Source organism: Pan paniscus, chromosome 5 (genome assembly GCF_029289425.2).
Source record: "Pan paniscus chromosome 5, NHGRI_mPanPan1-v2.0_pri, whole genome shotgun sequence".
NCBI classification, from domain to species: Eukaryota; Metazoa; Chordata; class Mammalia; order Primates; family Hominidae; genus Pan; species Pan paniscus.
The window spans coordinates 25,361,922-25,384,610 of NC_073254.2; the positions used below are offsets into that span (position 1 = coordinate 25,361,922).

Consider the following 22,689-nt stretch of genomic DNA (forward strand, 5'->3'; position numbering starts at 1 on the left):
GCCTAAGGATATCAACTTGCTCTAGCGCCTTGTTGAAAAGACTGTTCTTCCTCTATTGAAATACTTTTGCATCTTTGCCAGAATTCAATTGAGCATATTAGTGTGGGTCTGTTACTGGGCTCTCTATTGTGTTCTGTTGATCTTTTTGCCGGAACCACACGGTCTTGATTACTGCAGCTATATAATAAGCCTTGAATTTGAGTAGAATGATTCTCCCCCTTTCCTGTTTTTCAAAATTATTTTCACTATTCTAGTTCCTTTGCCTTTCCATACAGAATTTAGGATAATTCTGTCCTTCTCTACAAAAAACAAATGTACAGTCGTGTCACTTAATGACAGGAATACATTCTGAGAAATTCCTCATTAGGTGATTTCATTTTGTGTGAATATCATAGGGTGTACTTACACAAACCTGGATGGTAGAGCCTGCTGCACACCTAGGCCATATGGTATAGTCATAATCTTATGAGACCACCATTGTATATGTGATCCGTTATTGACCAAACCGTTATTGACCAAAATGTCGTTATGCAGCACATGGCTGTATAGATCTTTGATTTTTTTATTTTTTTATTTTTATTTTTTTAGACAGTTTTGCTCTTGTCACCCAGGCTGGAGTGCAATTTTGCGACCTCAGCTCACTGCAACCACTGCCTCCTGAATTCACGCGATTCTCCTGCCTCAGCCTCCCGAGTAGCTGGGATTACAGGCACACACCACCACGCCCGGCTAATTTTTTTATTTGTAGAAGAGACAGGGTTTCGCCATGTTGGCCAGGCTGGTCTCAAACTCCTGACCTCAGGTGATCCGCCTGCCTTGGCCTCCCAAAGTGCTGGGATTACAGGCCTTAGCTACCGCGCCCAGCCAGATCTTTGATTTCTTTTATCAGTGTTGTGTAGTTTTCAGCATACAAATCTTGCACGTGTTAGATTTATTTCTAAGTATTTGGGGCGGGGGAATTACAAGTGATTTTTTTTTTTTTTTTTTGAGATGGAGTCTTGCACTGGTGCCTGGGCCGGAGTGCAGTGGCGCCATCTCGGCTGACCGCAACCTCTGCCTCCTTGGGTTCAAGCGATTCTCCTGCCTCAGCCTCCCAAGTAGCTGGGATTACAGGTGCCTGCCACCATGCCCGGCAAATTTTTTTGTACTTTTAGTAGAGATGGGGTTTCACTATGTTGGTTAGGCTGGTCTCAAACTCCTGACCTCGTGATCTGCCCGCCTTGGCCTCCCAAAGTGCTGGGATTACAGGCATGAGCCACTGCACCTGGCCTACAAGTGATATTTTGAATTTTGGTGCCCATATTCATTGCTAATATATAGAAATACAGTTGATTTTTGTGTGATCTTACATCCTGCTATCTTGCTGAATTCATTTATTCTAGGAGTTGTTTTGTTGGGGTTTTCTATGTAGACAATTATGTTATCTGCAAATATAAATAGTGTTATTTCTATCTGTATTTTCCCCCATTTTCTTGCCTTATTAACTGACTAGAAGATGCAGCACTGTGTTGAATAACAATAGTGAGAACAGACATCTTTGCCTTGTTATGATCTTAGGGGGAAAATATTCAGTCTTTCACTGTTAAGTATAATGCCAGCTGTAGGGTTTTCGTAGATATTCTTTGTCAAGTTGAAGAAAGGTCAACTTGACATCCCCTGTTTCATTCCTGATATTGGTAATTTGTGTCCTCTCTGTTTACTTTGTCAGTCTTCCTAGAGCTTTGTCAGTTTTATTATCTTTTCAAAGAACCAGTTCTGCCAGGCACGGTGGCTCATGCCTGTAATCCCAGCACTTTGGGAGGCCGAGGTGGGCAGATCACCTAAGGTCACACGTTCAAGACCAACCTGGCAAACCTGGTGAAATCCTGTCTCTACTAAAAATATAAAAATTAGCCGGGCATTGTGGCAGGCACCTGTAATCCCAGCTACTAGGGGGGCTGAGCCAGGAGAATCGCTCGAACCCGAGAGGCGGAGGTTGCAGTGAGCCGAGACTGTGCCACTGCACTCCAGCCTGGGCAACAGAGAGAAACTCTGTCTCAAAAACAAAACAAAACAAAACAAAACAAAACAAAGAATCAGTTCTTTGTTTCATTGACTCCTTCTGTTTTCAATTTCATTTTCTGCTCTCATCCTTATTTCCTTCTTTCCTTCTGCTTGCTTTGGGGTTTCTTTTGCTCTTCTTTTTCTATTTTCTTTTTGGTTTGTTTTAGGATTTTTTAGAGACATGGTCTTGCTATGTTGCTCAGGCTGGCCTTTAACTCCTGGGCTCAAGCCATCCTCCCACCTTGGCCTCCTGAGTTGCTGGGACTACAGGTGTGAGCCACCACACCTGGCTTTTTTACTAGATTCTTGAGGGAGGAGCTTATATTATGTGAGTTTTTCCCTCATTTCAAATGTGTGCTCTTAAGGTTTTTAGCACTGCTTTTGCTACATGCCACTGTTTTTGTATGTAGTAATGTATCTATCTATCTATTTAAAAGAGACAGGGTTGTGTTATGGTTGCCAAGGCTGGTCTCAAACTTCTGGCCTCAAACAATCTTCTGGCCCCAGCCTCCCAAGTAGCAAACACAGTTTGGTTTTTTGTAATACTTTGAGACATAATTCACACAACATACTATTCACCCATCGAAAGCATACAATTCAATGTTTTTCAGTCTATTCACAGAGTGCAACTATCACAAAAATCAATATTAGGACATTTTAATCACTCCAAGAAGAAATCTTGGACCCCTTAGCTGTCATTCCCCATTTCTCCCTCCCAAACACCCCTAGGCGTATGCAACCACTGATCTATCTTCCGTATGTGTAGGATTTGCCTAGTCTAGACATTTCATAGAAATGGAATCATTCCATTTGGGGTCTTTTGTGATTTCACTTCACGTATTGTTTCAGGGTTCATCCATATTGGTTTTTTTTGTTGTTGTTGTTGTTTTAGATGGAGTTTCCCTCTTGTTGCCCAGGCTGGAGTGCAATGGTGCGATCTCAGCTCACTGCAACCTCCACCTCCTGGGTTCAAGCGATTCTCCTGCCTCAGCCTCCCAAGTAGCTGGGATTACAGGCACCCGCCACCATGCCCAGCTAATTTTTGTAGTTTTAGTAGAGACGGGGTTTCGCCATGTTGGCCAGGCTGGTCTCAAACTCCTGACCTCAGGTAATCCGCCTGCCTCGGCCTCCCAAAGTGCTGGGATTACAGGTGTGAGCCACCGTGCCTGGCAAGGGTTTATTCATATTGTAACATATATCAGTATTTCATTTCTTTTTATTGCCAAATAATATTTCATTGCATGGATATAACACAATTTGTTTATTCTATAGCTGATGCATATTTGTTTCTTCTTGGCTAGTATGAATAATGTTGCTTTGACCATTCATTTACAAGTTTTTGCATGAACATATGTTTTCATTTTTCTTGGGTACATATATACCTAGAAGTAAAATTGTGGAATCAGATGGTTACTCTTATGTTCAACCTTTTGAGGGACTGCCATACTGTCCTAAAGCGATCACACCCTTTATATTTCCACCACCAGTGTATGAGTGTTCCAATTTTGCCACACCTTTGCTGACACCTGGTTGTTTGTTTTTATTATAGCCATTCCAGTGGGTGGGGCTTAGTAGCTCATTGTGATTTTGATTTGCATTTCCTGATGGCTAATGATGGTGAGACTCTTTTATCTTTTTTGAAAAAATGTTTATTACTCCTGACCTCAGGTGATCCACCCGCCTCAGCCTCCCAAAGTGCTAGGATTACAGGCGTGAGCCACCGCGCCCGGCCCTGGATTCACAATTCTAATCCATTGATTTATATGCCCATCCTTATAATAGTACAATACAGTCTTGATTACTATAGGTTTGTAGTAAGTTTTGAAATAAGGAAAGGTGAGTCTTGCAACTTTATTCTTTTTGAAGATTATTTTGGCTGTACTGTGTCCCTTGAATTTTTAATGAATTTTAATATCAGTTTATCAATTTCTGCAGAGTCCAGCTTGAATTTGACAGGAATTGCATTGAATCTATAGATCAATTTGAGGAATATTATAACCTGAAAAATTTGAAATCCTCCAATCCACAAACAAAGGATATCCTTTTATTTATTTAGGTATTCTTTCATTTCTTTCCACAGTGTTTTTTAGTTTTCAGTTTATAAATTTTGTATTTATCTTATTAAATTTATTTCTGAGGGTTTTATTCCTTTTGATGCTATTGTAAATTGAATTGTTAATTTCACTTTTGGTTTATTCGTTGCTACTAATGCTATATATTTTAATGTGTTGTATTTTCATTTTATTCAGGATAATGCACTTTTCTTGGCGGCGGGGGAGGGGGCAAGGTCACCCAGGCTGGAGTGCAATGGCGTGATCTTGGCTCACTGCAGCCTTGGCCTCCTAGAGACAGGCAATTCTCCCACCTCATCCTCCTGAATGGCTGGGACTAGAGGCACATACCAACACGCCTGGCTTTTTTGTGTCTTATAAAGACAGGGTTTTACCACGTTGGCCAGGCTGGTCTTAAACTCCCGGACTCAAGCGATCCTACCACCTTGGCCTCCCAAAGTGCTGGGATTATAGGCATGAGCCACGATGCCTAGCCTTAATTTAATTTCTAGATTTTTAATTTTTAGAGCCACCATGCCTAGCCTTAATTTAATTTCTGGATTTTTCTCTTTGACCGACAGATTATTTTAAAATGTTTAGTTTCCAAGTGTTTGGAGATTTTCTTATCTTTCTGTTACTGATTTCTAATTTGATTCCATTGTTGTTGGAGAACACATTCTGTATGATTTCAATTCTTTTAAATTAGTTGAGATTTGTTTTATGGCCCAGGATATGATCTCTCCTGATAGATGTTCTGTGGACACTTGAATGTGTATCTTACAGTTGTTGGGTGGAGCACTCTATAAATGTATATTAGATCCTGTTAGTTGATGATGTTATTGGGGTTTTTCTATATCCTTCCTGACTTCCGGTCTACTGCTTTTATCATCATTTAGAGGGATTGAAGCATCCAACTATAACTCTGGATTTGTCCATTTCTTATTTTAATTCCTTCAGTTTTTGTTTCACATCTTTTGCAGCTCTATTGTTAGGTACATATACATTTAGGATTTCTGTTTTCTTGGTGGATTGACTCTTAAATCTTTATACAATGTCACTGTCTCTGGTAATTTTCTTTGCTCTGAAGGCTATCTGATAGTAATGTAGCTACTTCTGATTTCTTTTGTTTGCATGATATATTTTTTCCGTCTTTTATTGCAACTTGCCTGTATCCTTATGTTTGAAGTGAATTTTTTGTATGCAGCATATAGTTGTGTCATATTTCTTACTCCATTCTAATCTGTCTTTTAATTGATGTATTTAGACTGTTTACATTTAATGTCATTAATGTTTTAAGACTTAAGTTGGCCATTTTTTTGTTTTGCTGTTTGTGCTGTTTTTGTTTTCTTTTTCCTACTTTCCTGTGAGTTATATAAACATTATTTAAAATGCTGCTTTTCTTTCTTTACATTGTTTGTTCGTTTCTTTGTTTTTGAGAGAGAGTCTTGCTCTGTTGCCCAGGCTGGAGTGCAATGGCGCAATCTTGGCTCATGGCAACCTCCGCCTCCTAGGTTCAAGCAATTCTCCTGCCTCAGCCTCCAGAGTACCTTGGATTACAGGGGTGTGCCACCACGCCTGGCTAATTTTTGTATTTCAGACCTTACTTTAAATCATAGCTGTACCACTGACAAAGACTGTAGATAATACAATTCTCTGAGGTTGAGTTTCTTCAAGTATAAGGTGAGGGGGAGAGTGCGGGAATCATGGTGGATGATCCTAATTAAGGTTTGAGGCTTGCGCCTGCATAGGGAAGAATGAGCCCCTAAAGCCGTTCCTGCAGGTTAAGACAAGTCTCCCTATTAATTGTTCAAGAAGGTCTTCAACTAAATTGAAGGTCTGGCATACTGCAATTCCTGCAAGTTCTCAGTCATTATCAGCGTTGGCTGGTTAGAATCAGCTATGATAAACAAGGGCTTCAATTTTGCTATCTGCAAGGTAGGTGCTGCCACAAGTGGAAAGTTTGTCTTTAAGAATATACGCCGTGACCGGGCGTGGTGGCTCACACCTGTAATCCCAACACTTGGGGGAGGCCCAGGCAGGCAGATTGCTTGAGGTTGGTAGTGTGGGAGCAGCCTGGCCAACATGGTGAACCACTGTCTCTACTAAAAACACAAAAAATAGCCAGGCATGGTGCCACACATCTGTAATCTCAGCCGCTCAGGAGGCTGAGCAGGAAAATCACTTGAACCTGAGAGGCAAAGGTTGCAGTGAGCTGAGATCGTGCCACTGCACTCCAGCCTGGGCAACTGTTAGAAATGCTTGTTCCCCAGCACCACAAAATAGCACTCAAACATAAATTTAAGTCTCTCAGCAAGGCCATTTTCACTTCCTGCAGAAAGGGTGCCTCTCACAGATGGAACAATGGCAAGAGCACACTTGAACAAAGGAAAAGCAGAGGGTTTACACATTTGGGTCCTCCTTACTGCTGTGTCCTGCATCCATTGACTGGTGCTGGACCTCGGTCTTAAATATCCGATTTGCTAACAACCTGAAACTTTCCTAAATAGTTAAGTGCAAGGGAGGATAAAGGAGACGAAGTTGCTTATGAAAGGTTTAAGGAAACAATAACATTTCCAAATAAGGAAGGGGCATAAAATACGAGCTGAGACTTGCTTGGGCCTGTCCAGACATGCCTGAATAAGCCAAAGCACCTAACTGGGCTAAATCGTAAGAACAGTTGATAGCAGGCTTTGGAGTAAGATGTGATTATTCCTGGTGTCTATTTTTAAACCAAGACAAGGTTTGAACAGAAGCTTTTCTACTTTCTACAACAGCAAAACTCCATCTCAAAAAAAAAAAAAAAAAAAGCAAAAACCATGCTACAAAGGCCAGCACAGCAGCTCATGCCTCTAATCCCAGCACTTTAGGAGACTGAGGTGGGCAGATGAGATCAAGAGTTTGAGACCAGCTGGGCCAACATGGTGAAACCCCATTGTGTCTGGACTTTGTGGGTTCGTCTTGCTGACTTCAAGAATAAAGCCACAGACCCTCATGATTGAATGTTACAACTGTTAAAGATGGTGGGTCCAAAGTTTGTTCCTTCCGACATTCAGACATTATCTAGTTTCTTCCTACTGGTGGGTTCACGGTCTCACTGATTTCAGGAATGAAGCTGCAGGCCTTTGCAGTGAGTGTTACACCTCTTAGAGGTGGCACATCTGCAGTTGTTTGTTCTTTCTGGTGGGTTTGTGCTCTCTGCTAGCCTCAGCAATAAAACCACCAACCTCTGCAGTCAGTGCTACAGTTCATAAAGGTGGCGCATCCAGTTTTTCATCTACTCTCAGTGGGTTTGTGGTCTCACTAGCTTCAGAAGCAAAACTGTAGCCCTTCACGGTGAGTGTTAAAACTCATAAACATGGCATGGATCTAAAGAACTATCAGCACCAACATTTATTGCAAAAAGAACAAAGCTCCGTTAGCACAAGAAAACACCCAAGCACGTTTCCCCTACTGGCTGCGGGTGGCCAGTTTTTATTCCCTAATCCGGCCACACCCACATCCAGCTGATTGGTCCATTTTACAGAGTGCCGATTGGTGCATTTGCAAACCTTTAGCTAGACACAGAGTGCTGATTGGTGCATTTACAATCCTTTGGCTAGATACAAAAGTTCTCTAAGTCCTGACCAGATTGGCTAGACACAGAGCGCTGAATTGGTGCGTTTACAAACCTTTAGCTCGACAAAAAAGTGCTGACTGGTGCATTTACAATTCTTTAGCTAGACACAAAAGTTTTCCAAGTCCCCACCCGTCCCAGAAGCCGAGCGGGCTTCACCTCTCGCTGGGAGTTGCGTGGGACTTTTTGGCAACTAGCCTGGGCACTCCGGGAGCTCCTCCCACACAACCAAGAGGAAAAGAGGAGGAGAGAGACAGAGACCTGCCATCGTGGCCAACGACCCCGCCAAGAGGGAACGGCGGTCCACGCACTGGACCCAGCCTCCGATCAAGCCCAGCAGGGGCCGGCAGGTCGCGCCAAGTGCGGGGCCCGCCGAGCCTGCGCCCACCTGGAACCCGGGGCAGCGCAGCCCCAGTCCCCGCCTGCGCCTCTCCCTCCACGCCTCCCCACGAGCAGATGGAGCCGGCTCCGGTCTCGGCCAGCCCCAGGGAGGGCCCCGCACAGCGCAGCGGCGGGCTGAAGGGCTCCTCGAGCCTGGCCGATGCTAAGGAGGCACCGAGAGCAAGCAAAGGCTGCTAGTGAGAGGTGACGGCGTGCTGGCAGTCCTCAGAGCCCTCACTCTCGGCGCCTCCTCTTCCTGGGCTCCCACTTTGGAGGCACTTGAGCCCTTTAGCCCACCGCTGCACTGTGGGAACCCCTTTCTGGGCTGGCCAAGGCCAGGGCTGGCTCCCTCAGCTTGCAGGGAGGTGTGGAGGGAGAGGCGCGAGCGGAAACCAGAGCTGCGCGCGGCGCTTCCGCGCCAGTTGGAGTTCCGGGTGGGCGTGGGCTTGGCGGGCCCCGCACTCGGAGCAGCCGGCCCCGGGTAATGAGGGGCTTGGCACCCAGGCCAGCGGCTGCAGAGGGTGTACTGGGTCCCCCAGCAATGCCAGCCCACCGGCGCTGCGTTGGATTTCTCGCGGGGCCTTAGCTGCCTTCCGACAGGGCAGGGCTCGGAACCTGCAGCCCGCCATGCCTGAGCCTCCCACCCCCTCTGTGGGCTCCTGTACGGCCCGAGCCTCTCCGATGAGCACCATCCCCTGCTCCACAGCGCCTAGTCCCATCAACCACCCAAGAGCTGAGAAGTGTGGGCGCAGGGCGCAGGACTGGCAGGCAGCTCCACCTGCAGCCCTGGTGTGGGATCCACCGGGTGAAGCCAGCTGGGTTGAGTCTGGTGGGGAGGTGGATGAACCTTTATGTTTAGCTCAGGGATTGTAAATACACCAATTGGCACTCTATATCTAGCTCAAGGTTTGTAAACACACCAATCAGCACCCTGTGTCTGGCTCAAGGTTTGTGAATGCACCAATGGACACTCTGTATTTAGCTACTCTGGCGGGACCTTGGAGAACCTTTGTGTGGATACTCTATAGCTAATCTGGTGGGGACGTGGAGAACTTTTGTAACTAGCTCAGGGATTGTAAACGCACCAATCAGCGCCCTGTCAAAACAGACCACTCGGCTCTACCAATCAGCAGGATGTGGGTGGGGCCAGATAAGAGAATAAAAGCAGGCTGCCCAAGTCAGTAGTGGTAACGCACTTGGGTTTTCTTCCAGGTGGTGGAAGCTTTGTTCTTTCTCTTTTTGCAATAAATGTTGTTGTTGCTCGGTGCTTAGGTCCTCTGTTGTCTTTACGAGTAGTAACGCTCACTGCGAAGTATTTGCAGTTTTATTCCCAAAGCTGCGGAGACCACGATCCCACTGGGATAGAACAAACGTATTCCAGACACACTGCCTTAAGAGCTTTAACATTCACCATAGAAGTCTGTAGCTTTGCTCCTTGAGCCAGTCCAAAGCTAGGGAGACCACGATCCCACCGGGAAAAACGAACAATTCCAGACACACTTCCTTAAGAGCTTTAACATTCACCACAGAGGTCTGTAGCTTTGCTCGTTGAGCCAGTGAGACCGCAAACCCAATAGCAGAAAAACTCTGAATACTTCTAAACATCGGAAGAAAAACTCTAGAGACACTGCTTTTAAGAACTAACACTCATGGCGAGGGTCTGCGACTTCATTCTCAAGTCAGACCAAGAAGCCACCAATTTTGAACACACTGGCACGTTGTGATCTCTTAACTATCTCTACTAAAAATACAAAAATTAGCCTGGCAGCCAGGGGTGGTGGTACAGGCCTATAATCCCAGCTACTCAGGCAGCTGAGGCAGGAGAATCAGTTGAACATGGGAGTCAGAGGTAGTGGTGAGACAAGATCATACGCTGCACTCCAGCCTGGGCAATAGAGTGAGACTCCACATAAAAAAAAAAAAAAAAAACCTTGGCTGGAATTCGCTTTATTCAGTGACAATTACATTGGTCAGATTTGTGTATGTTGATACTTGTAGGGGATGGAGAGGGAGAAGTCAACGATGACAGCAAATTTTAGTGTAGAGCAACTAAGAGAATGGTGGTGCAGAAAACGGAATAGGAGTGACTCCAAGTGGGAATGGAGATAATATGCTGTGGATATTTTGGGTCCACAGAGCTGGGTAAAAATCAGGTTTAACTTACTCCCCATCCCCCTTTAAGATGCTTCTCAAGCAGCCTCACTCCCTAAAACAAAGGGATATTTGGCTTTGAGCCACATTATTCTGCAGCCCCCGTATTTTCTTCCAGGCAGGCCCTTCCTGGTGTAGACAAACAAGATCGGGCTTGAGTGACACTCCTCCCTGATGGCCTGCATCTGGTTTATACCCTGTAACTTGTTCCTCTATTAATGGGGTCCTTCAAAATCCAGCCTCAGATTCCCTGGTCCCGCAGCGGTGGCCTCACCTCTGGCGTGGCCGAGCTCACGTGGTCCGGCTTGTGCAAGTCCCAGGTCCAACTCCGGGTCTCCTGCTTTTGGCCACTCAGGATTGGACCTGGGACTGATACTGGTCGGCCCTGCAGGCGCTGCGGACAGGGGAAGCACAGAGATTCCCCGCCCCATTCCCTGGACTCAGGAGCTCGCCGCGATGCCCCGCCCCACTCTCCACCCGCTGAATGCAGGGCGCGTGCTGCTACTCCGCGGCTCAAGCCCCGCCCGCACCGTCCCCATTCTCTGCCCGCCCCTCTCCCTGTACACTGCGCAGGCACCACAGAGCCGCGCCCCTCTCCTCGCCCCGCCACCGGGACGGAGAGCGCCCGCCGCTGCATTTCCGGCGACACCTCGCTGTCATTCCTGCGGCTTGCGCGCCCTTGTAGACAGCCGGGGCCTTCGTGAGACCGGTGCGAGTATTTGGGGATTATTATTCTTATTTTCTGCCACTTTTAACTTTTAGGGATTATTTAGGAGTTTCACGGCCGTCTGCTTTTCGTCCCCCCGATTCAGCGGGCCTTCAGGCCGTGTGGTCGGTGCTTTTCTCGTTGGGTATTTTCTGCTTTTCTTAAAAGAAGTTGTGGATGCGCGGAGCCCCTGGGCTCCTGAGGCAAAGGCTTACCCATGTAGCATAGTGTTGCCTCGTTTCTTGGTGATTTTCTTGCTCCATCTCTTTAAAAGCCTCCCTTACTCGGTGCCGCCTCGAGTTAAGAACTGTGGGCAAGATCCCAAGCCCACTGCCCATCCCTGTTTTATGGAAACTTAATTCTTTTTTTTTTTTTTTTTTTTTTTTTTGTCCTTGAGGGAGGGACTTGCTCTGTCGCCCATGCTTGAGTGCAGTTGCCTGAATATGTCTCATTGCAGCCTCTGCCTCCTGGGCTCAAGCCATCCTCCCACTTCAGCCTCCCAAGTAGCTGGGATTTACAGGCGCATATCACCATGCGCGATTAATTTTTTTATATTTTTTAGTAGACAATGGGTTTCACTATGTTGGCCAGGCTGGTCTTGAACTCCTAACCCCAGGTGATCCGCCTGCCTCGGCCTCCTAAAGTACTGGGATGACAGGCGTCAGCCACTGCGCTTGGCCTAATTCTTTAAACAGAATAAACGGGGTATGCATTGCTTTCATCTTGTTAGGCTCACTGGATACAGGATACTTTCTGTAAGAAAATAGAAGCTGTTTTTCCAAGGGTGTAGTGTCACATGTGAATATGACCACTGTTTCCGTATATTTTATCCTCCCCTTCTGCCCTCCTAACAAGAACTGTGAGTTGGACGCAGAAGTTTCTAAAAAAGTTGAGTATTGAAATTGGCTGTTGCAGCAGGGATGAAAAGCAACACCCCTGCCTCCCCTCAAAAGAGACATTAAAGTAGTTGGATTAAGGGCACGGGAGTATTTGCTTTTGAATTTAGTGATAACATGGGTAGCTGATGAAATGACTAACACATTCCCTGATTTTAGAGCTGGTCAGTGGATCTTGCTGAGTTTCCCGTGGGCCTATGTGATTAGAACTGAGGTTTTTATGACAATGGTCGGCATCTGTTCAGGGTTTACTAGGTGCTAAGCACCTTTACATGTGACATCCACTGAATGCTCACAACACCCCCAGGAAATCGGTACCAGTGTTATCCTCATGGTACAGTGAAGAATACTGAGACTTAGGTTGCGTAGCTTGCAGGTTGGACACACTTCTTTCTGACTGCTGGAGAGCTGTGCTTTTAACCACCTCTGATCCAGCTTGTTTTCTGCAGGTGCAGGCCTGGGGTAGTCTCCTGTCTGGACAGAGAAGAGAAAAATGCAGGACACTGGCTCAGTGTGAGTGCAGTAAATGGGTATGGAGTAGCCAGGAGCTTCTGGAAACCAGAGTTCCTTTCCTTAGCTGAAAAGAACCCTAAGAGTAGACTGCCTGGGATAGCGTGGGAGATGGGAGGATCACTGGACCTGTGGGCCAGAAACTTGGGTTTGAGTCCCAGCTCTGGCTTTGCTGAGTTGTGTGACTCTCAGAAAGTCATCCAACCTCTGTGGTCCTTATTTTCAGTGATAGGACTTGTGGGGAATGATTACCTTTTAGTCCCATCCTATGACAGTATGGTTTGTTTTCAAAGCCAGGTTAGCACTGACTTCTCACTCTTGTGTTTTCAGAGTGCCTTTGCATTGGTTTGGCTTTGGCTACGCAGCACTGGTTGCTTCTGGTGGGATCATTGGCTATGTAAAAGCAGGTAGGGTTTTGTTGTTACTTAGCCTCTTAACATCTTCACGTTGTCCCAGTGAAATGTGAATGCCCGTGTCCCTGAGAAGCAATCTCGTTTGAGTCAGGTTTGCTGTGGGTCCCCAAGCTGGAGTGCAGGCTTCCTTGTCAGTCTTGCAGCTCCTGCCCTTGCCTTTTGGTTATCTGGTGAAGCTGAGCCAGGCCTCTTTTGGAATTACTTGTTTTTGCCTCTTTATCTACAGATAGGCAGGGGCGGTTGTAGTTTGTTATTATCATTGACTGCCATTCATCAGCCATGACCCCCAAGTGCCATCTCTGGGCTCAAGTAGGAGGAAACCTCTGGCCTACACAGACTGGTATTTTGAACTCTCCTCATTAGGCCAGGCAGGGGTGTGTCAGTAGCTGTGCTTGTGTTTGCCCCCTAGTCCTTGCCTGCATTCCCACCCCAACCCCTGCACCAGAATTCTTCTTCTCCAGGTCTTTGTATTTTTTTAATTGACTGGCCTTATCTCCTTCTCCTTTTGTGATTTGCTGGAGGTCCTGCCTGTACACAATTCCAGTCCTTCATGGTTGATCAGGCCTGATTAGAAAGAAGGCCTAGCCACAGTTCCATCTAAGGAGGGAAGATGGCCTTCTTTCCTTTCCTTAGATGGAAGTGCCCTGCCTATTAGAGGAGAGAAAAATGGGGTGGGAAGACCCTGACTTCTCTGAGAAGATAGCACACTCTCTGTAACGTCTTCCTGCTTGAGTCCACCTTGGCTATGAGCTGTGTTGAGAGTTCTCTGTGCTGTCCTCCTTTGTAGGGCAGGGGGTCTGGGGGATTCCGTTAGTGAAATAAGTGCCTGACATTACAATGCAAGCTGTGTTTGCTTCCCTCTAGGCAGCGTGCCGTCCCTGGCTGCAGGGCTGCTCTTTGGCAGTCTAGCCGGCCTGGGTGCTTACCAGCTGTCTCAGGATCCAAGGAACGTTTGGGTTTTCCTAGGTATGTCTGCTTTGGCGTCTCCTTAGGGCAGCTATGTATCCAGAATACTCTTTTCCAAAAGACCCTGGTTTGGTGGGATGGGGTGGGTTCTTCACACTTCACTTACGACAATTTCACTGCTTCTACCAAGTCCTCAGAAAGTTTTAAAATGAGGGTGCAGAGGCAGGAATTATGCTGGTTTCTGTTTATCTTTTACATACAGAACATGGAAGGATTTTCATAGCTCGTGACTATATTTACCCAGTAGCATTAAAATTCTATCAGGCAAATGTATCAACCGTTGAGGTTGCCCACTGAAGACCTTTGGCTTCAGCATCACTAAACTATCACACGTCTGGGTTAGGTTTGCATCCGAATTGTGATTTCCCCATTTGAAAATCACCTCTTTAGCAGTTAGCTAAATGTGACTGCAGTGGCTCACACCTGTAATCCCAGCACTTTGGGAGGCCGAGGCAAGTGGATTACAAGGTGAGAAGTTCGAGACCAGCCTGACCAACATGGTGAAACCCCATCTCTACTAAAAATACAAAAATTAGCTAGGGGTGGTGGCGGGTACCTGTAGTCCCAGCTACTTGGGAGGCTGAGGCAGGAGAATCACTTGAACCTGGGAGGCAGAGATTGCAGTTAAGCTGAGATCACACCACTGCACTCCAGCCTGGGCAACAGAGCAAGACTCCATGTCAAAAAACAAAAAACATAGGCATAGAAGCAGGACTGGAAAGGTACCCTGTAAGCAGCAGGGACAGTGAGTGGTGTGGGGGACCGAAGAGTCCTCCTTATCAGAGTGGCTTTCAGTACATTTCTGTGGGGCTCCACCCATGTGTCAGACACTGCTAGGAGTGTGGGTTCCTTGCGGTCTCTACAAACCCCGTGTGAGAATGAGTGCCATGTGGGAGGGAGAAGCCGTGTGATCTGTACACATCAGCTGGGGTTGGGAAGGGAGGTCCGTGATGGCTAATGGGGTGTGCTGGGGAAGGAGGTGTGTCCAGGTCCCAGCTCTGCCTAACAGCTCCCTCCCTCATGCTCCAGAATGACTTGAGCCTGCATTTTCCCTTTCTCTGATCCTACTCCACTCAGCAAATGACCTCACGCCTATTGTAGGGAAAAAACAGCAGCCATCAGGTGGGGACTCCTGGAGCCTTTAATCTCCAAGCCTCCCCTCGTCCTGTTTCCCTCCTCTCCAACACCAGTGTCTTCCTCTGGGCTTTGGGTGTCTTCTCCCTGATCTTCTCCAGACCTTTACACTGGCCAGGATCCTGTCTTGTATTTGTATTCCTCCTTTTAGGTGGATCCCCGCATTGATATTCAGATGTGCTTGTCTCCTTCCCCTTCATAAACTTCCCTTTTTTTGAGACGGAGTCTCACATATTGCCCAGGCCAGAGTGTAGTGGCACAACCTTGGCTCACTGCAACCTCCACCTCCCAGATTCAAGCAATTCTCCTGTCTCAGCCTTCTAGGTAGCTGGGATTCAGGCGTCCACCAACATGCCCGGCTAATTTTTCTATTTTTAGTAGAGACAGGAGTTTCGCCATGTTGTCCAGGCTGGTCTGTAACTCCTGACCTCAGGTTTGGGAGGCCAAGGAGGGTGGATTGCCTGAGCTCAGGAGTTCGAGACCACCGTAGGCAAAGTGGTGAAACCCGGTATCTAATTAAAAAAAAAAAATTAGCCAGGCGTGGTGGCAGACGCCTGTAGTCCGAGCTACTCAGGAGGCTGAGACTTGAGAATTGCTTGATCCCAGGAGGTGGAGGTTGCAGTGAGCCAAGATCACGCCACTGCACTCTAGCCTGGGCGACAGATCAAGACTCTGTCTCAAAAATTTAAAAAAAAAATGTGACTCTGTTCATGTGTCCTTCTGCTTAGCATCCTTTAATAGCTTCTCATTGTTCTTACGATGAAAACCCAAACCCCAGTATGGCCTTCAAGGCTCCATGTGGTCTGGCACCTCTTACTCACAAACTGCATCTTGACTTCTGTGCCATGCTGCCCTTTTAGGGTGAATGTGCCAGGCTCCCTGTCACCACAGGGCCTCTGCATATACTGTCCCCTCTGCCTGGAATGGGCCTTCCCATCCTTCAGCTCATTAATTCGTGCGTAATTTCAGATCTCAGCCAATCTTCACTTTTTTGTCTAAGCCTTTTTATTCGTGTGAGTCTTTAAAGTCTGTCCCATCAGACCTGAAGCATTGTAAAAGGGCAAAGACAGTTACAATTACCTTTGTATTCTCCAGCTCCTAGCACAGCACTTGACATGTAGTAGGTGCTTCGACAGATACCGAGTGGGAATTGTGTGCAGGGTAGAGGAAGTAGCGTCTGCAGGGCGTGAGAAACAGTAGCATTTTGGAGAAAACTAACACATTGATGGCTAAAGTGTGGGTTTTGCAGAAGACAAGTGGTAAGAGATGAAGCTGGAAGGGCAGGCAGGACCCAGGCTGTGAAGGGCCCTATTTGGCCAATATTGGTACTAGGACCCATAGGATGTGGGCAGTCAGTAATCTCCCCCACTTGGGGAAAGAGGAATAAGCATAGGATGAGGCGTGAGCCTTGAGAGATGGGTGGGGCTTGGCCTACTTCTGATTCCCCTGCGTAGAAGATGTAATGAGTTTTAACACTTCTTTATATGTTTTTCATCAGCTACATCTGGTACCTTGGCTGGCATTATGGGAATGAGGTTCTACCACTCTGGAAAATTCATGCCTGCAGGTTTAATTGCAGGTGCCAGGTACTTTCATTCTATTACTCTTCTTTACCATGTAGAGTTCAGTTTATTCCCCAGGATACTTTATGCATTCAAAACCTTACTTGTTTCAGGATATCTGATGCTATGTATCAACTGACATTTGATATATACACTAATAGGAAATGTTTCAAAAACAATAGCTAGTTTAATGTCAAAATGGCATGAGTATATCCATTCACCTTGGAAATGGGTTTGTTCTCATATTTGCTTTCCAGTCCATCCAAGCTCCTCCCTATATGGTGGCAGAAGTTTTAGTGCAAAGCTATGACTGCAGCCTTTTGTGTGACTTGCATGGAAGATTTGGGGGCCCCATATTTCTTAGATGTGTAGATGTCTTTTACAGAAAATTTTGCTAAAAGGGAATTTTGATTGAATCCTGTTTTCTATTTTTTTTGTTGTTGTTGAGACGGAGTATCACTCTGTCACCCAGGATGGAGTGCAATGGCGTGATCTCCGCTCACTGCAATCACCATCTGCCTCCCGGGTTCAAGCGATTCTCATGCCTCAGCCTCCAGAGTAGCTGGGATTACAGGCGTGCGCCACCACGCCCAGCTATTTTTGTTGTTTTGGTAGAGACGGTGTTTCACCACATTGGCCAGGCTGGTCTGGAACTCCTGATCTTGTGATCTGCCCACTTCGGCCTCCCAAAGTGCTGGGATTACAGGCGTGACCCACTGCGGCTGGCCCTGTTTTCTAATTTTGATTATAAAACCTAAACCAAATTGTGGTTTTTAAAAAATTTAGTTGTGGCTGGGCACGGTGGTTCACACCTGTAATCCCAGCAATTTGGGAGGCAGAGGCAGGCGGATCACCTGCTGTCAGGGGTTCAAGACCATCCTGGCCAACATGGCGAAACCCCGTCTCTATGAAAAATACAAAAATTAGCTGGTTGTGGTAGTGGGCACTTGTAATCCCAGCTACTCGGAAGGCTGAGGCAGGGAGAATTGCTTCAACCTGGGAAGCGGAGATTACAGTGAGCTGAGATCATGCCACTGCACTCCAGCCTGGGGGACAGAGCAAGACTCCATCTCAAAAAACAAACAAACAAACAAAACTTTAGTTGTAGGCCAGGTGTGGTGGCTCATGCCTACAATCCCAGCACTTTGGGAGGCCAGAGCGGGTGGATCACTTGAGGTCAGGAGTTCAAGACCAGTCTGCCCAACATGGTGAAACCCCATCTCTATGAAAAATACAAAAATTAGCCGGGCATGGTGGTGCACACCTGTAATCGCAGCTACTTGGGACACTGAGTCAGGAAAATCTCTTGAACCTGGGAGGCGGAGGTTGCAGTGAGCCGAAATTGTGCTGCTGAACTCCAGCCTGGGCAACAGAGGTGAGTGAGACTCCATCTCAAAAAATAAAAATAAAAAACCTTCTCAAAAACAAAAAATTTAGTTAAGTATCATAAAGACATCCTGAAGGTAGGGGAATTTTTAAAAATCTGTTTTGGAGAAAGATTACATACTCTGATCATAGTTGTGATGCTACCAGTATAATGTTTTATACCTGAAGCAAGGAAGTCAGTGTGGAGCAAGGTCTAGAGCAGTAAAGTGAGAGGCTGGAGTCTACCATTAATCCGATCTGTGATGGTGGGGAGGCCTTGCTCTCTCTTGCCTCCATTTCTTCATCTCTTCAAATTATTGGCCGTTGGGTTAGGATCCAGCTCATGTGTGCTAATTTAAGACTGTCCCTTGGCTTGCTTTTTCTCTGGTTCCTCCAGGGATGGAAATTTACCCCTGACCACTCTTGCCTTAGTACTTCCTCCCCCACGCAGTTGTGAGGAACCAGCAGTTTAGTTCCTTAAAAACATAGTTGCCTGTTCTGTCCTTTACCTGACATTTTCTATCTTGTTTCTTTTAAACAGTTTGCTGATGGTCGCCAAAGTTGGAGTTAGTATGTTCAACAGACCCCATTAGCAGAAGTCATGTTCCAGCTTAGACTGATGAAGAATTAAAAATCTGCATCTTCCACTATTTTCAATGTATTAAGAGAAATAAGTGCAGCATTTTTGCATCTGACATTTTACCTAAAAAAAAAGACATCAAACTTGGCAGAGAGGTGGAAAATCAGTCATGATTACAACCCTACAGAGGTGGCGAGTATGTAACACAAGAGCTTAATAAGACCCTCATAGAGCTCAATTCTTGTATATTGATGTTGTCTTTTCTTTCTGTATCTGTAGGTAAATCTCAAGGGTAAAATGTTAGGTGTCAGCTTTCAGGGCTCTGAAACCCCATTCCCTGCTCTGAGGAACGGTGTGAAAAAAAGTCTTTTAGGAGATTTAGAATATCTGTTCTTTTGCTCATCTTAGACCACAGACTGACTTTGAAATTATGTTAAGTGAAATATCAATGAAAATAAAGTTTACTATGAATAATATTTCCTATGGGGTCTTCATTGCCAGAGCTGTCTAGTTCATAGAATGAGATATTGCTAGCAGCAAGATATAGAAACATGAAAGTATTTTGTTAATATTTAGAAATTGCCTATTTTGAATAACTTAAGGACCAAGGAAAGTTATTTGATTGTACATTGCATTGAAGCTTGTTTCAAAAATGACCTCTGAGGATTTTTTTTTTTGTTTTTCAAGAGACAAGGTCTTTCTCTGTTGCCTAGGCTGGAGGCCAGTGGTGCAATCATATGTCACTGTAGCCTCAAACTCTTGGGTTCAGTCATGCCACCTCAGCCTCCTGAATAGCTGGTACTACTGGTGCATACCACCACACCCAGCTAATGTAATTTTTTTTTTTGGAGATGCGGTCTTGCTATGTTGCCCAGGCTGGTCTCAAACTCCTGGTCTCAAGTGATCCTCTCGCTTTGGCCTCCCAAAATGTACTGGAGTAATAAGCATGACCTAGTGTACCTGGCCACTGAGGTTTTCTTCTTTTTTGAGACGGAGTTTCGCTCTTGTTGCCCAGGCAACCTCTGCCTCCCGGGTTCAAGCCATTCTCCTGCCTCAGCCTCCCAAGTACCTGGAATTACAGGCATGCGCCACCATGCCCGGCTAATTTTGTATTTTTAGTAGAGACGGGGTTTTCCATATTGGTCAACCTGATCTCAAACTCCCGACCTCAGGTGATCCGCCTGCCTTGGCCTCCCAAAGTGCTGGGATTACAGGTGTGAGCCACCATGCCCGGCAGCCACTGAGGATTTCTAAAGTTAGGACTGTGGGCTGGGCACGGTGGCTCACACCTGTAATCCCCACACTTTGGGAAGCCAAGGCAGGCGGGTCACAAGGTCAGGAGTTCGAGACCAGCATGGCCAATGTGCTAAAACCCTGTCTCTACTAAAAATACAAAAATTAGCCAGGTGTGGTGGCGGGCGCCTGTAGTCCCAGCTACCAGAGAGGCTGAGGCAGGAGAATCACTTCAACCCGGGAGGCGGAGGTTGCAGTGAGCCAAGATCGCGCCACTGCACTCCAGCCTGGGCGACGAGACTCTATCTCAAAAAAAAAAAAAAAAAAAAAATTAGGACTGTGTAGCAAAATTGAAAGGTGATTTTTTTGTTGTAATTAGTTCACACATAAATGTGAAACTAGAAGACCCATCTAGAGCTTGAATCACCTAGTTTGGTGTCATTGTTGGACACATTAACTGGATACTGGTACCGTTTCAACACGAAGAATTAACTCAATCTGGTAGCCCTTGCTTTAGTTTTCATTCCGTCTTTAAAAAGGAAAACATACCATGTTCTCTACCCTGTTACTGCTTCAGAGTTTAATTCAGGCACTTTATGTATTTGCATAAGCCCCTTTAAAGTGGTCCTAGTTTTCCATCCTTTTTTATAGGACACTGGACAACTAAGGGCACTTGTGTTGCAGTGATAGAGGCATCAGAAGGCCATAGACCATCCAAACCTACCATCCTCCGAGGCTTCCATAGCTAAGAGTTTTAATCATGTTGGCCCTTTCATGTGTCATGCAGTGTTGCCAAAGGGCACACATTTTTGCCACCTTCAGTCCTAGAGGAGGACCTGGCTCCTGAATGACAAGGTTCCCTGAAGGTGGGATTAGTTTAGGTGCCAAGTAGACTGTGTAACCATTTGGTCCCCAGCAATCAACCTGGAAAATTCTAAGGCTGCCCACACATGAGAGGCAAGGAGTCTTCATAGCTCTTGCCAAGTCCCCTTGTCGCTGCTTCTCTGCAAAAATCCCTGAGTATTTACTATCGTTAAGGGTTGTACTGGGTGCTAGTGGGCCCGGAATTGGTTCCTTCCAGTAGACTCTTGGTGTTGCCAACTTCAAGAATGAAGCCTTAGACCCTCGAAGTGTTACAGTTCCTAAAAGATTGTGAGTCCGGAGTTTGTTCCTTCGGATGTTCAGATGTGTCCGGAGTTTCTTCCTTCTGGTGGATTCGTGGTCTCGCTGATTTCAAGAGTGACGCTGCAGACCTTCGCAGTGAGTGTTAACAGCTTTTAAATGTGGCGCGACCAGAGTTGTTCATTACTCCCTTGCGGTTTTGTAGTCTCGCTGACTTAAGGCGTGAAGCCGCAAACCTTCAGTGTTACAGCTCTTAAAGGTGGTGTGCCCAGAGTTGTTCTTTCCTCCCAGTGGGTTCGCTGACTTCAGGAGTGAAGCCAGACCTTCGCACGGAGTGTTACAACTCTTAAAAGCGGCACGTCTGGAATTGTTTGTTCCTCCCCATGGGTGCGTGGTCTTGCTGATTTCAGGAGTAAAACCACAGACTTCTACGGTGAGTGTTACAGCTCATAAACGTAGAGCAGACACAAAAACTGAGCACCAGCAAGATTACAAGGATCAAACTATCCACTGCAGAGAACAGTATCCAAGCTGCTGTTGGCTCCCGCTGCCAGGTTTTATTCCCTAATTTGGCCGTGCCCACATGCTGCTGATTGGTCCATTTTGCAGAGTGCTGATTGGTGCGTTTTTACAGAGTGCTGATTGGTGTGTTTACAAACCTTTAGCTAGGCACAGAGCACTGATTGGGTGTTTACAATGCTTTAGCTAGACAGAAAAGTTCTCCAAGTCCCCACCAGACACGGAGAGCAGCCGACTTCACCTCTCACTAGCAGTGCAAAGAACAAGCCATGGTGCTTGCCCTTCTGGAGTCTGGTGGAGGAGGTGGACATCTAAACAAAGGTGGTATAGAAATAAATGTATAATGGAGGTAGATCCATATTACTGTGGGGGCACAAGGAGGGGAGTGGGCATTTCTGTTAGGGAGTCAAGGTAGGCTTCACAAAGGAACCAATAGTTAAACTGAGTCTTGTCAGTTGATTCACGGGTCAGTTGATGTGCACGGCTTTTGTGAGTTGTCTATGAGGAATTCACAGACAAGGACAGGGCAAATGTCTCAGGTAGAGGGAGCAATATATACTGTGCCTCAAAGGCATGAAACTATGTATTACAACTGGGTTCAACCCTTTCCTTAGAGATCTAATTCTTTTTAATGGCTTTTAAGTTGTATAGATGTTTACTACTTAGTTTACCATTCTCCTACTCATAGAAATATGTCTTATTTAATACCTCTGATAGCCGGGCGCAGTGGCTCATGCCTGTAATCCCAGCACTTTGGGAGGCGGAGGTGGGTGGATCACGAGGTCAAGAGATCGAGACCATCCTGGCCAACATGGTGAAACCCCGTCTCTACTAAAAATACAAAAATCAGCTGGGTGTGGTGGCGTGCACCTGTAGTCCCAGCTACTCAGGAGGCTGAGGCAGGAGAATCACTTGAACTCAGGAGGAGGAGGTTGCAGTGAGAGGAGATCGCGCCACTGCACTCCAGCCTGGTGACAGAGCAAGACTCCATCTCAAAACAGACAAAAAAAAAAAACGGCCGGGCACTGTGTCTCATGCCTGTAATCCCAGCACTTTGGCAGATCACAAGGTTAAGAGATCAAGATCATCCTGGCTAATATGGTGAAATCCCATCTCTACTAAAAATACAAAGAATTAGCCGGGTGTGGTCGCACGCCCCTGTAGTCCCAGGTACTTGGGAGGCTGAGGCAGGAGAATCGCTTGAACCCTGGAGGCGGAGGTTGCAGTGAGATGAGATCGCACTGCACTCCAGCCTGGGAGACAGAGTGAGACTCCGTGTCAAAAAAAAAAACAGATGGTTTACCAAGGAATATCTTTGGAAATCCCCGTGAACATGTGCAAAGGAATCTGTAGGTTACATTCCTAAACGCTGAATCAGAGCATCTCAGCAGTTCAAATTGTGATTGCTCTCAGAAGGAAATGCACCAATTTACCCTACTTCCAG

General features: G+C 46.3%; 1 protein-coding gene across 6 annotated transcripts; it reads left to right on the plus strand.

The window, feature by feature from the left end:
• Positions 1-10,695: 10,695 nt before the first annotated feature.
• TMEM14C (transmembrane protein 14C) lies at positions 10,696-18,847 on the plus strand. 6 transcript variants are annotated; one of them, XM_063605150.1, is made up of 7 exons: positions 10,714-10,948; positions 11,801-11,833; positions 12,291-12,354; positions 12,682-12,758; positions 13,629-13,730; positions 16,363-16,450; positions 18,333-18,847. In XM_063605150.1, exons 3-7 carry the CDS (start codon positions 12,335-12,337, stop codon positions 18,382-18,384), a joined length of 339 nt encoding a protein of 112 aa, XP_063461220.1. In that variant the 5' UTR covers positions 10,714-10,948; positions 11,801-11,833; positions 12,291-12,334; the 3' UTR covers positions 18,385-18,847. The 6 variants fall into 6 exon arrangements, with proteins under 6 accessions (XP_063461218.1, XP_063461217.1, XP_003827600.1 ...); XM_063605148.1 differs by lacking the exon at positions 18,333-18,847 and having other exon boundaries at positions 10,696-10,948; positions 16,363-16,580; XM_003827552.5 differs by lacking the exon at positions 11,801-11,833 and having other exon boundaries at positions 10,698-10,948.
• Positions 18,848-22,689: the final 3,842 nt, after the last annotated feature.

What these genes read in the sequence shown, in the direction of transcription:
- TMEM14C (XM_063605148.1), top strand. Translation starts at nt 12,335, where the DNA reads ATGCAGGACACTGGCTCAGT. An exon ending in ATGCAGGACACTGGCTCAGT is followed by an intron (nt 12,355 to 12,681) that starts GTGAGTGCAGTA and finishes TTGTGTTTTCAG; the next exon opens with AGTGCCTTTGCATTGGTTTG. An exon ending in GAACGTTTGGGTTTTCCTAG is followed by an intron (nt 13,731 to 16,362) that starts GTATGTCTGCTT and finishes GTTTTTCATCAG; the next exon opens with CTACATCTGGTACCTTGGCT.